At 41.4% G+C, this 13629-nt stretch overlaps 1 protein-coding gene across 1 annotated transcript; it reads left to right on the top strand.

Moving 5' to 3' along the window:
* Window positions 1-67: 67 nt before the first annotated feature.
* LOC117184043 (uncharacterized) lies at window positions 68-2737 on the top strand. Its single transcript, XM_033380077.1, has 2 exons — window positions 68-288; window positions 2426-2737. Exons 1-2 carry the CDS (start codon window positions 83-85, stop codon window positions 2637-2639), a joined length of 420 nt encoding a protein of 139 aa, XP_033235968.1. The 5' UTR covers window positions 68-82; the 3' UTR covers window positions 2640-2737.
* Window positions 2738-13629: the final 10892 nt, after the last annotated feature.

The following is a 13629-nucleotide window of genomic DNA, read 5'->3' as shown; positions in this document are numbered from 1 at the left end:
TTGGAAAACAGGATCTTCATATTAAATTAACGAAATAGGGTATACAAAGGCCTATACACACATCTGCCAGGGCGAGGAGTTCATGCGCGCCATGCAAAAGGAGTCGGTGCGCAGTCTGTGGGGGAGTGGATACCAAAGCTGTTTTGCCCGCGCATCAACTTCGTCCACGCGACTTAAGCACGTAAATATTTGCCGGCACGCTGCATATTCGAATTGTAATCCGTATTTATTGATAACTTTTTGTGTTAAACGCCGTGCGGTGGTGTGGGTCAATTTTGTGTTGTTAAGGTTTGTTCTTGCGCTTGTGTTGGTTTGCCGGCATATGGTGTCCGTCCTGTCCTTCCTAGAGATGTGGATTTAGACCGTATATTGTTACTGAATCGTGAGAATTTTACAAGAATTTATGCAAGAACGTTTTCACCCAAGCTGTGATAAACAAAGTGTTCTTGTTAGGCGACATTTTCCAAGTACACTTCGTGGTTTTCCACATAGTCTAGCAACAAGTGAAGCAGTGATGCGTGAGTGTCCGTGAGGCGCCAGCTCTGTTTTCACTCCCGCAACCATCTCTAGTCTCAGACGGTGTTTTGATTGTATATTTTGGGTCATTTTGTGAAGCTCTACAGCAGGGTGTATATTTGATTTGGAGATGTTTGTAAGGGCAGATGTGGCTGTCTTTTTTTGGTCAAAAATTGTCCCTCCCCTGCCTCACAATAGTCCTTCTTTTTGCCTGTTGCAATCCGGATTCAGATCAAATTGGTCAAATTTATGGAAACTTGTATATTTTTAAACATAATTCGACCAAAAGAATCTGTATAATACACATACATACAACAGTTAAAAGACATAAAGTGCTGAAAAGTGCATATTTATAAACAATGCTGCTAAACAGAATTTAAATCTTATTAGCATATCGGTAAAAAAAAAACGAGGGGGAACGTTGTGAGTTGCTGCGGACACCGCAACTCTACGGTTATACCCGATACTAAGTCAGTATGGCTCTGCTCCGGCAGACGCCGCTAATATTAAGCGACACGACAAAGAGTGCGTGCGAGAGAGACAGAAAATCAGTCTGAGCGTGACGTCGGGCGCTGCGTAGCCACTGCAAATTGATTGAATTGTTCCTTTTGGCTATAAAAATGATCTGATCTGATCCAGATTCAGCAATCTAATAGATATGGTCATTATCTATGATTCTGCGTTTTTAGTTTTCTCAAATCTGCAATATTGTGGATGCAACAGATTTTCGTCCTTTGTGGGGGCGGATGGGGGTGGGGCGAAATTCTGAGATATACGTTTTATAGTGACATCTTAAAGGAGTGTGTGTACCAAATTTGGTTACTCTAGCCTTAATAGTCTCTGAGTTTTGTGGTTGCCTCAGATTTTCGTCCTTTGCGGGGGCGGAAGGGGGTGTGGCGAAATTTGGACAGGAAACGGTCAAGGTCCGATATCACAGGAGTGTGGATACCAAATTTGGTTGCTCTGGCTTTTATAGGTTCTGAGATCCTTGAACTCATATTTTACAATTGGCAAAACCGACCATGAAACCTGTGTGTTAGAGTGAGACAGAGCGAGAAAGAGTGAAATTGTTTTCGTGATTCTGGCTGTAATAATTATACGATCTGGTTCAGATTTTGCACTCTAGAAGATAAAGTCATCTTCTACGATTCTGCGTTTTTAGTTTTCTCGTATCGTCGAAATTGTGGATGCCACAGATTTTCGCCCTTTGTGGGGGCGGAAGTGGGCGGGGCAAAGTTTTGAAATATTTTTGGAGCAGTGACATATCACAGAAGTCTGGATCCAAAACATCGTTGCTCTAGCTCTTATAGTCTTTGAGCATTAGGCGCTGAAGGGGACGGACAGACGGACGGACGGACAGACGGACAGACGGACAGACAGACATGGCTCAATCGACTCGGCTATTGATGCTGATCAAGAATATATATACTTTATGGGGTCGGAAACGATTCCTTCTGGACGTTACACACATCCACTTTTACCACAAATCTAATATACCCCAATACTCATTTTGAGTATCGGGTATAATAAAAATTTTGAAAACAAATTTTTATTTTTTTTGTATTAGTAGATAACATATTTATGTACATCCCATAGAAACCCTTCTTCATCTAAGAGGGTATCAAATGCTTTTTACCCCAAAACCGGCTTTCCTGTCCTGTTTTTACTATTATTTAGTTGAGTAGGCAACAAAAAAAAAACTAATCGAAAAAAAACTAGAGAGTAGAAAATTTGTCCGCAAATATCCTCTACCTACGACCTTGAGCAATGAACACGCAATTTGCTTATAAAACCAGGCCTGTCTCTGCCTCTGCCCCTCCAAGCTCCAAGCAATTTATTTGCAACTGTAAAATGAGCAAGTTCCCTGTTGCCATTAGGGCCATGTAATTATTCTGATTACTTGGCTCAGACAACAGGAAAATACCAATAACAAAAACAGCAGCAACGAACAGCAACAACAGCCAATATCCCGCTGCTCTACTGACCCAGTGCCAACTAACGTTACGTTACGCTTTTGGCCCGCCTTCCGGTGTCCATCGGTCCGTCCGGCCGGCCTCCGTTCTGGCCATTTGAGCAGCGACGACGACAACGCCACGCCACGCCACACGGGAAATGCGCCGTAGCAAATAATTACGCTTCAATTGCTGCTCGACCCTCAAGGATTTCGGTTTGATTGCTCCTTGAGCTCCATAAAAAAAAAACAAATATAAATAGCAAAAAAAAAACAGAAACTAGAACGGTCTGTCGCGTTGCTTAAAGTGATAACAGGAGAAGTTTAAGTAATAAATTGAGATAAGGAAGTTTCCCGAGTTGATTGAGAGGTAAGTCTAATCTGGGGATGGATTATTGAATGATTTATGTATGAAAGAACTTCTTTGAGATGACTTATTGCTGGCTACAAGAATAAAATATTTACGGTTTTATCTTTGACAATTTGTTGAACTTAGAGCTGAAAAGGTTCGGCTGTATTTGGCTACTATTGTTATATATTATTATATTTCTGGCTATTACATAAAATCCCAGGAGAGCATTCAATTTATATGTATTCCAGTTTCCCACAGACTCAAAAGCAGCCCCACCCACAGGAAACCAAACCCACCCACGCATTCAGCGATAATCGCAATTAGCCCACACCTTTTGGTCCAGATGGAAAACAATAAACACTAATTAGGAAGCAGTTCCGAGGACAGAACAACATCATGCAATTGAAAAGCACTGGTTTCTCCGCACTCGTGTAACCTGATTTTCAGGCTGGCTATAAGGGCTATCACCGCCCAGACCAGACCATTCAGACCTAGTCCTACGACATACACAAACACCGAGGCCCAGAGGCACAGAGGCACAGAGGCGTTTGTCAATTAGTTGGTTCATTCGCAAGGCCGAAATGCAGAGGGAACCTCCCAGCCCTTCGACAGTCTGTTGCGACGTAGATATTGCCGTTTTTTTTTTTCGTAGAAATGTAATCAGATTTTTACCCACCAGCCAGCAGATTGTGGCTCATCCCTGATTGTAATATATTCAACTCCGATATGCACATGCACAATCACGCATTCTGATTTCATTCCACTTGAGCTGCATTTTCCTTTAGTCAACTTTTGATTTCTACGTCAATCAATGCTCAGGGGGGAAAGTATTACGATACGACAAACGTTTCTTGCATACATTTGCAAGCTGGCAAAAGAGAAATGTCCCCAGAAGACACATTCCCTTGCCCTCCTGCCCTTCTGCCACTCGGGAAGACCTGCCAGGCGACAAAAAAGAAAAATGGTAAGCAGGCAAAGAAGTATATATTTCAAATGGTATCTATCGATGTGTGTGTGTGTGTGTGTGTGGGGTGGTGGGAGATCGACGTCATCAGGAAGGAGTCCATGCCCACGCCGAAGCCCACACCAACGCCCACGCCCAAGCCCACGCCATGTGGGGGGGTCTAAACGGCGTAAACAAGTTCCAGCGTCAGCATTGAATTAGTTGGATGCCTTAGGATTAAGTTAGCTTTCAGTTGGAATGACTATTAGATGGTGGGGTATACCTGATTGAAGAGAGAGAAACATAAGAACATTTGGGATATCCATTAAATATAGTTTTTGCTAACAAATAATTATCGAAATATTACGTTGAGTGGATTTCAGAGCCCCCAAGAAGTGGTACCGCTTGCCCGCGGAATCGATTGAAAACCGAATCGAAAAGATACAAATATAAAATCCTTAACATCACTCAGGGGCTTTCATGGATTCCACAAAACTTACTAGTGTGCAAAGACTTAATCATTTCTTCACACTGGAATCACATCTCTGTGCGCACCTGTCCTAAAGTTTAAGCCCCCTTCAATCCTCATACCAAAGGGTATCCCCTTCGTTTATCCCTAAAAACTGTTCGCCCATGAAGGTGCATTAGCTTAGGTGGTCGTGGCACTAATGACAAATTGAATGCATCACTTGGCAGGGGACACACACAGGACGCAGGACGGAGGACTCAGGAGAACACATGATGGATGTGGCACAAGCACCCACAGAACGAACCAGCCGTCAGACGCCAGACGCAGAGTCAGAAACCACTTTGACTGCCTTTTTCTTGCCATTTGCATAGATGTTTGTACGAAAAAGGGGAGACACTACGGGGAGCACTACGGGTACAAATATTGCATGTGGGAGAGCGACAACCCGCAGGGTCACAGCAGCAACAACAAACACCCAGTGACAGCCTGACAAAGGACATCGGAGAGAAGAAGTGAAGGAGGATGGATATATGTAAAAAGGGAACCCCTTTGCAGATGAAAAAGCAGCGCTGGCTGGCACTTAATAAGTCAAAATGGCTTTGCCATCGTTATTTATGATATATGGCACTTTTTTACCCCTTAGCCGCATGCTGCCTGATATATTAATCTTATACACTTGGAAATAATATTGGATGAGTACTATTTACGAGCCAAGGGATTGTATAGGTGCTCTATAAAAGAAGATGGAAATTCATGCATACAGCTGCATGTTACAAACTTTGTTCACGCATGAACACATTATTGTCTCAAAGAACAAGGTTCCCAAAGCGATTCCTAATTTTAAGTGAAGAAATTCCATAAAGTAGACAATTTGTGATTGATCGGGTGTGAGAAGAGGAAAGATCTGTAGACCCATTGACAAGTACGACAAGAAAACATACAAGTGGACAAAACACTTGATCAATATAGTCCCAAAATACCAGTAACGATGTATCCTTTTCGTGGGTCTAGCGATAATAACAGGATACAAAATTTTACGGTATAAAGTACATTGTTAAATCATATATAGGGCTCGGCGATAAGGAATTTTGCATTAAAGATTTGCTTAAAAATGCATGTTATTCCTTCAATCAATAAGAGTATGTATCTTGTTGCTTGTTGAGTGCCTCGTTGTTGGCGCTAATGAAGCTCCCACTCGTCATGCAAGTCATCAGCGCTTGGGCCTCTTGCATAATTAGCTAATTGAGCGCTCAGCGTTAATGATTCGCATGGCAACAATAAGAGGAGCAGCACAACAGCATCCTCAGCAAACTGTGTAAAATGCGTACAAACACACTAATTGAGGATGGGATGGAAATGGGTACCGAATGCCGCTTAAAAAGACATTAGGCTGAAAAATGGTACTCCAGGCACTCCTGGCTCTCCTATATGCCCATTCTATCCATTGAAACCATTCAGCGAAAAACACACCAAGAGCTAATAAGCGTTATGCTGTATGTTGTTGTCCCACGCGGCGTATACGCAACATGCAACGAAAATGTCTGCTACGTGATTTGAACACCCAAAACGGAGGCGAGGCAAACGACACGTGGCATCCAAAATCCACCATTTCAATGGGTAGCTTTACTCGAATGCTATGCTCCTCCTAGTTCTTCCTTTCTTTCGTCTGCTGTCTGCCGTCTGTTTGCCTTGGCTTTTCCTTGGTTTTCCCATTGTTGTCGCGACGCTTTTTTTCTTTTTTTACTCCGTTTGCTGTTGACTTTCGAGTGCGTACAATCCTGGGGATCGTTGAGGGCTCAGCGCTTTGAGCACGTTTTATTTTAATAGCGCTCTTGTGGCGCATTTCCACCGCTCCGAACCAACAAGAAAAGGACTTTCAAACGGAGGGAGCATCATAGTCTTCTCTCTGAATATTGACTAAGAAGTCAAGCTGCATTTACTACTGGCTCTGCTTTTAGGCGCTTGAAAAGCGAGTCAGGTGGCAGCTATTTTCCACGCGTTTGCTTAACTGGAAAAGTGTACGAAAAGTTTCTGCAAAGTTGAATGTTTTCCTGAAAAGTTATACACGTGTTCTTGGTGTTTAAACGACTTTGGAAGCTGATTTTTAGGGGTTTGTCGTAGCTGCTGGTTAAAGATTTTGTAATATATTTTTGACATTACGATGAACTATTTTATTACCATCATTTAATCGGTATTATTTATGTAGATTTATGAAATCTTTTGATCGTTATTCAAATTCGATTCAAAGACTATAAACTATTATATTTTGCTTTCTTGGCACCGAACTTTGTTCTTTGCCAAAGTGCGTGTATATTGTTGCTGAATTCTGGGACCGACTCACCTGCCCAAGGCGGCTTTTTCGTGCCTCAAGCAACATCTTGGTGGCTTTATAGAACTTAAGATTACAGGACATACTCGTAAACGTAGAATTCTGAAAAAATACTCTAGGTAAAAGGGAAAACACTTTGATATTGCGATATGCCTCGCCAAAGACTGTGTATTTTGTTGTCGGATTCTGGGGACCGACTCATCTATCCAAGGGGATTGACGAACAGACAGGCTCTTTGTTAAAATTCAAGCTACAACTTCGCTGTTTATGTAAATTTAATACATATATGTTTTTGTTTCAAAAATATTTCCAAAATTCATTTAAATTTGCTGATGATTTAAATTGAATTTTCGTAAATTACATTTTCATTCGTAGGCAGTTATCTTTCGACTCTCTGCACGAATTTGATTGCTGTGCCTAGGCCCGTCGATGCCCTAGTCTGTCCACTCAAGTGTGTTCTGTGTGACACATTAAGTTCATTACATTAAACACTGATTTATTATCTCCAAGTCCATGCCCCAGTCCTGAGACGTGCTTCGTGCAGAATGTGGCTTAGTTGAGGGTCGAAATACACGAAATATGGTCGGTATGTGAGAATTTTCAATTCGATTTGCATACTGAAACATTCGGACAAAGCTATCGCTCCCTCTGTACCTCTGGCCCTCCCTCCCTGACGGGAATTTCCATTGTCATTGGAAATGGCATTTTCAACTGCTGCCATGTCCTGCATTAATCATAGTTTGGCTCCGGCACCCTTCAGGCAACGTGCAACGTACTATTTCTGTCCACTTCATATTTCATGCATCAACTGCAACGTCATGGGTGCCAGTGCCAGTGGCAGTGGCAGTGCCATTGAACCCGCATTACGTTGCAAGGACACCTCCCAGAGCTCGAGCTCCCTTGGAACCTGAACAAAGCCAGGGGAGATTGAAAGGAACGTGTTCTTTTTTCTTTCTTTTTTGCTGGCCTCTGCCATTCGTATCAGTTTCCAAATGCAGCTGTTAACGTTCTTGGTGGGTTCTTTCTCTGGGTTTCTCCTTTCATTCTAGTCTTTTCTTTCACTCTTTTGGGGTTCTTTCTCCCCTCGTTGCGGCGCTTTTTCACTCTTTGCCAACCTTGATTTGGCAGCTCGATAAAAAATCACTTCGACCAATTAGTTTCGGGCTAATCTTTATCTTGTTTTTTCCCTATTCTCTATTTCCCCCCCCCCCCCCCCCCCCCCCCCCCTAGTATTTACCTTTCACTGGTTGCTTTAGCGGTCGGTGTGTAGTCGTACTCGTACCCAGTGTTTGCTGAGTTCAGGGGTGTATTGATTAGGGTTTAAAAGACGTCCGTACTCAATAAGGTATTCTGCATGGTATCCGTAAAAACCTTGGCTTTGGTATCATCCAAATCCTTGTCAGATCTGAGAAATAAAATATGTATAAAATTCGTAAAACTATGGACTTCTTAGGGACTGTGAATGATAGAAAAAGCTTTAATATCTAGAGTTTTGTTCTTGTTTTTAAGAACACCACCAAAATCTTGGATAAAGTATTATTTTTTAGAGGCTTGCATATATATTTTGTATTTATAAAATGCGACGCCAAGATCAATCCTCACCTAAAATATAGGCCTTGAGGTTTTTATTGTTATAAATAAATATAAATATTGTAAAACGGGTATCCCTTAGTCGAGGCATTTTTTCCGCTTGTGTTTTGTTTTGTATCCTTCTTCTCTATCATTTTCCGTTTATTTGTTTGCCTTTGCCCGTGCGATAGTGCGATAAACGTTGAAGTGGGGCCATCAAAATACAAGCGCACTCACTCACTCACGCACACATGGGACAAATCAACAATGTCTCTGTGTGTGTGTATCTCACATTTCCTTGTGTGTGTGTGTGTGTGGGGAAAAGATACTCTGCTAACAGCCAAGGTGTTGCCCATTATAATTAATCATTCTGTGGAGACACAACATCAGCAGCAGCAGGAGACAGTTAGGAGCCCGCAGGACCCAGGCAGGACCCAGGCACGAGTGGCGTGGCACATCAGATCAGTCGACAGCCTGGAGAATTTCATTCGTTTTGATGCATAATTTAACTTTATTACAAAAATGTGTTTCACACTTTTAGGTGACAATCTACACGACGTGCCCATTTGTCTTTCCCAGAAGGGGGGCGTTTCTCTGGGGATTGAGGGTCATGACAGTGGTCTGTGATTTCACCTTCGACCTGGCAGTAGAAATTTCTGCATGAGTGGCGCTTAACGTCTGTTGAAACTGTTGAAGAGGAAGCTTTTTCGATATTTTGTAGGAAAAAACTGTGCAAGACAAGTTTCAGAATAAAGTCTGAATATAGAAGATTGGCTGGACTCTCCACCACGGGCCAGCTAGCTTTCAGTGAGATACCCAAACTCTACAAATCACTTGTTCTCCAAATAGCTCCAATTTAAAAAAAAAAACAACATACATTACGTGTACGTGATACGGCACATTGACACTTCAAAAGAGAATACCCAATAATACCTACAAGAACAAATTACATGTCGTGTACATTCGCTGCGAGACCCAAAATAAACTGGTTCCGCGCTTCCACTGCAGAAGCGGTTCGCGGAAGATTCGACTCCCACAAAAGTTGACTGTTATCTTGGAAGAGAAATTTGGTCAAAAGTTTAACGAAAATTCGGCTAAAACTGTTAGGGAGTTAAGGAGAATTTCGCGTAAAAGTTGAACTCCTCAAACTATTAAGTATAAAACTTTGCCCCTAAATGAACTAGTTCTCGATTCGCTTTGGCTGCCTGTTAGAAAAATGTTGGCTTAAGCCACAAAGTTTTTGTTAAAACTTATTTGCAGCCACTCAAACTGCAATTAGACGAAAATGACACATGAATGGGGCACAGCCACAGGGATACCAGGACATAGGGGGCATAAAGACAGCCGAAAGTGTGAGAAATGTGGTCTACTTAGAGCTACGCACTTCCGTCTTGTCTTTTATTTGTCATTAGACAACTTTTTGACATTATCCTTTTGGTTTTGTGGAAAAGTTTTCCACACACAGCCAGGCCCCGCAAATGAGATTTGTAATTAGCTCGCGACTGCCGCTGCCGTTCATAAAACGAAATGTTTCTTTTATTTTTAATGCTAATTGCTTTTTAATGCGTAACTCGAAAGTTTTTGGCCAACAATTAGGCCTCCAAAGGGTGGAAGTCTCTGCGCCCCCAAGATGATTTCACGCACGAGCTGGCACACCCACACACTCGTATGAAATCCATCCTCAGCTCAGATTACTTGTAAATTATGCCCACAATCCTTTTAGGCTGTCACTTTTTATTGTGAATAATTTTGTGTTAAAATCAAAATGGCCCACACGAGGCAGGGCCACGGCAGAGACGATACAAATTGTGGCTGGGAGACAGTAAAAGGAAAAGGCTGTGCCCTGCCTGCCTGAGAAATCGACAGGAAAAATGCTTGGTTTCTGGCATAAACGGGTGAGGATGCGTCCTTAAAGCTGGGCAGGGAAATGGCAGGACCACACACAGGGGATTACCAAACAGAGAGAGAGAGAGAGAGAACATCCATTGATATCCTTGACATCTGGCCAAAAGCCAAATAGGGACTTTTTTTTGTACTGTACAACAAAGGAAGAGCTAGAGCAGTGTCTTGTGGTAGAATTTCTATGAAAATATTGTGTGTTTCAGAGACATGTCTTTATATTTGATTTGATTTGATATGGCACTACTTATAATTATGGTGATAATGCTTACTTATCATATATCGATTATTACATTGCCCTATTTTATTTGATTCCTTACTGATAAGATATTACGTTAGATAACAGCCATTACGGAACCACACAGGAATTTATTATTTACAAATTTGATTATATATCTCTAATATTTGCAGATTGCAGCATTGTACAATATTACTTCCAACACTCCTTCTTTAGGCATTCCTAAGCGATATCCTAGAAGATATTAAAATACCATCCTTTTTGTCGAACCTTTTGCTTTGATCTAGTACAAATCTGGTAGAACTGGTATTTAAGGGTATGCTAGCTTTTTCTACACAATATTTGTTATATTGTAAGTCAAAAATCGTAGAAATTTAATGGTTTACCTTTCCCCGAAATCAACCTCCAATCAATTGGGGATAGCATCGATTTTCTTTCATATTTTTCGTGTGAATTTCCAAAGCATACTTAACAGGGCAGTGCAAAAATAAACCTTCTCAAAGGAGAAACCAGCAAAAGGGTCTGCTCCGTTTTCGCTGCCAGCAGCAGAAGCAGTTTTCAATTTTATTGATGTACAAATACAACAAGTTTATGTGGATGTGACAAAGGCAGAACGTACGACCTGCCTACCAACCCCACATCCGCACTCCACAAAATGAAATTGTTTTGCCTTTTACACAAAATTTACAATACTTATCCCCCTATATTTGGTTTCGGTTTGGTTTCGGTTCGCCTCGGCGCGTGTGTGAATTTATTTATTTGAATTTCATTTTGTGGTTGCCTTCCGGGACCCACTTCCTCTCCACTCCACACTCCAGACTCCAGACTCCCTGCCTGGGTCCCTCTCCGAGTTTTGTGGACAACTTTGCATTACAAATTTGCCTCGGCTTAAAATGACGTGCGAAATGTTTGCCTTCTTTTTTTTCCTTAGCTGCTTTTTCAAGTGCTAAAAATTAACGTGACTTTTGGACCATTTTTCTCTCGTTTTCTCGTTTGTTCTTTCAGTTTTTCCTTCCAGCAACTGTTTGGTCCAGTTGTTCATTTGCATGGGAAATCCATTAGAAGGCAAAAAGAGAAAGTATTACGTTTTTGTTCTGTTGAGTTTTGACCGAGTTTCCGCTTTGGCAAAAATAATATTTGCGATTCACGTGCGTTAGGGCGTGAGGTTTTTCCGCGGGTGGGGCTTCTGCTCTGGGGCTGGGACTAGGGCTTTATGGGGTTTATAAGGCAGTCCCTTGTGTGAAACTGAATGAAGCCTTGTTAAGTTCTCAAATGGCTGGTGAAAAGCTGTCGTTCAGAAGGGAAAGGGAAGTCCTTGGCGGATTAATTGGCGGATTAGACGATAAAAGAGAGAAGAATTTCAAGTGAAAGAATATTCCTTATGGAATTATGAGATTGTTTTATAGAATCCAGAAGGGATTATCTGAGATATGGGGTTGAGCAAAGTTACCTATATATATCTAGATAGAGGGATCCCTCATTAGGATACACAAACATACATTTTGCTGATAAAAAAATATTATTAATTATTATTATTAATTGATTAAATTAAACATCAACAGCTGGTGAAAAAGCTCATTAGCCTTGCAAACTCCATTTATTTATTTATTAATTTATTAATCTTTCGACTCTTTTTATTGACTGATTTCTTTTTTTAATTCCATTCGAACGTTGTTTCTCTGTCAAGGATACAAAAAAATACGAAATACGTTTTTCAGAACCTATTTAATATTACCCCTTTCCGCACTTCTCCGATTTACTTTCATAATTTACTCAATCAATACTCGTATTTGCTTTGTTCACACCTTTCGTATTTTTTATGAATTTATAATTTTCACACTCCACTCTTGATTTTGAATTCAATATAAATTCTTTGTCTTATTCTTTATTTATTCAATTCAATATAAATATCTACACGTGTTCCACTCTTCCACTTCCGTATATCACGCTTTCAATAACTGCTCTCTCTCTCTTCATCGCTTATTTGTATCTACAGAATTGTTTCAGTTAGTATCTCAGCACTCCACATATGTTTCCCGTTGCATACTTTTCAGCGTCTTCCCTTTTTTTGCTCCAAATTTCGCCCATAGCTTCCTTACTTTCTAATATTTCTGTGATTTATGTGTGCGCACAAGTCATGACTTTTTTATCAGCAATGAATTTACATAATAATGTTTACCTATTCCTCTGCTTCCTCCTTGTTCTCGTGTATTTTTGTGGGTTGCCTGGTAATTTATTGATAAGCGGAATACCATACCCATGGAAAACCCGTATATCCACAAGCTTATTCAATATGTTGCACATGCAAAAAAAGAGAGAGAGAGAAGAGGATAACCGTAAGCATCTATAACAGGCATTTTCATGGGCCAATGATGCCGCAATAATGTGCTCCCCACCCAACCCCTCCCACCCACAGCCAGAGCTCACCTGTTCTACCCTGTTCCCTGTTCTCCTCTCTTGGAGGATAATCACCGGGATGATGATGATGATGGCACTGCTGGGGATGTAGATGATTTGTTGCTTCGGCCCCCGAATTTATGGGCTCTGCGAACAGGCTCATAAACAGCCCCAGTCCCGGCCCCAGCCGCAGATCCGAGAAGGCCTCGCGCACAAATCCGTCAATAAATTAAGCCGAAACCTTTTTTTTTTTTGCCCCAGATTTTGAGTAAGTGATTTCCATGCAGGGTCGCATTGGGTCAGGTTTGGTGAACAGAGGTCTTAGGTGTTGATTTCGGGCTTCGGTTAATTGGCTAGAGAGAGAAAGAGAGAGAGCATTGGGTCTGCTATCAATAGCAATATTGTGGCAGGTCAGGGTGGTTGAAGGTTTTTCCTTATGGGATGCCTAACTTAAGTAATACTTAGACGGTTCTTTATGGGCATATGTACTCTTTGATGATAAGGGAACATGGAGTTCATGAAAATGTTTCTAAGATCCTAAAAGGAAACTGTTTCGACCCCATAATGAAAATATATAGAACTGTAACACTTTAAACTTTAATTTGTGCGTGCTTGATCGTACCTTGTATTACTATCGATACAAAAATATACAATGCAATACAATACAATAGCCGAGTCATCATCGAGTCAGACTTCTATGTCTGTATCTTGATGTTGAGTCCCGTGTGCCCCGATTGCATTTGAGGCATTGCGACAATCGTATTTCTATCTGTTTGTCTGTCCGAGTTTCGGCTATCCTGATGTCGAGCCACGTGGGATTCAATACTATTTTTTGCTTGATCCAGTGACCTAAGAGATTTGTAGTTCTTCTTTTCTGAAGAACCCCCCAGAGGTTTCCATTCCAAGTATCGAGTGTCTTATTGTCACGGCACTCCACTGCGACTCTTTACTCTTGCGTCTTCTTGC

This window comes from Drosophila pseudoobscura, chromosome 4, assembly GCF_009870125.1.
Source record: "Drosophila pseudoobscura strain MV-25-SWS-2005 chromosome 4, UCI_Dpse_MV25, whole genome shotgun sequence".
Taxonomy (NCBI): domain Eukaryota; kingdom Metazoa; phylum Arthropoda; class Insecta; order Diptera; family Drosophilidae; genus Drosophila; species Drosophila pseudoobscura.
The sequence above is the reverse complement of the archived record's forward strand: the minus strand, read 5'-3'. Positions and strand labels throughout refer to the sequence as shown.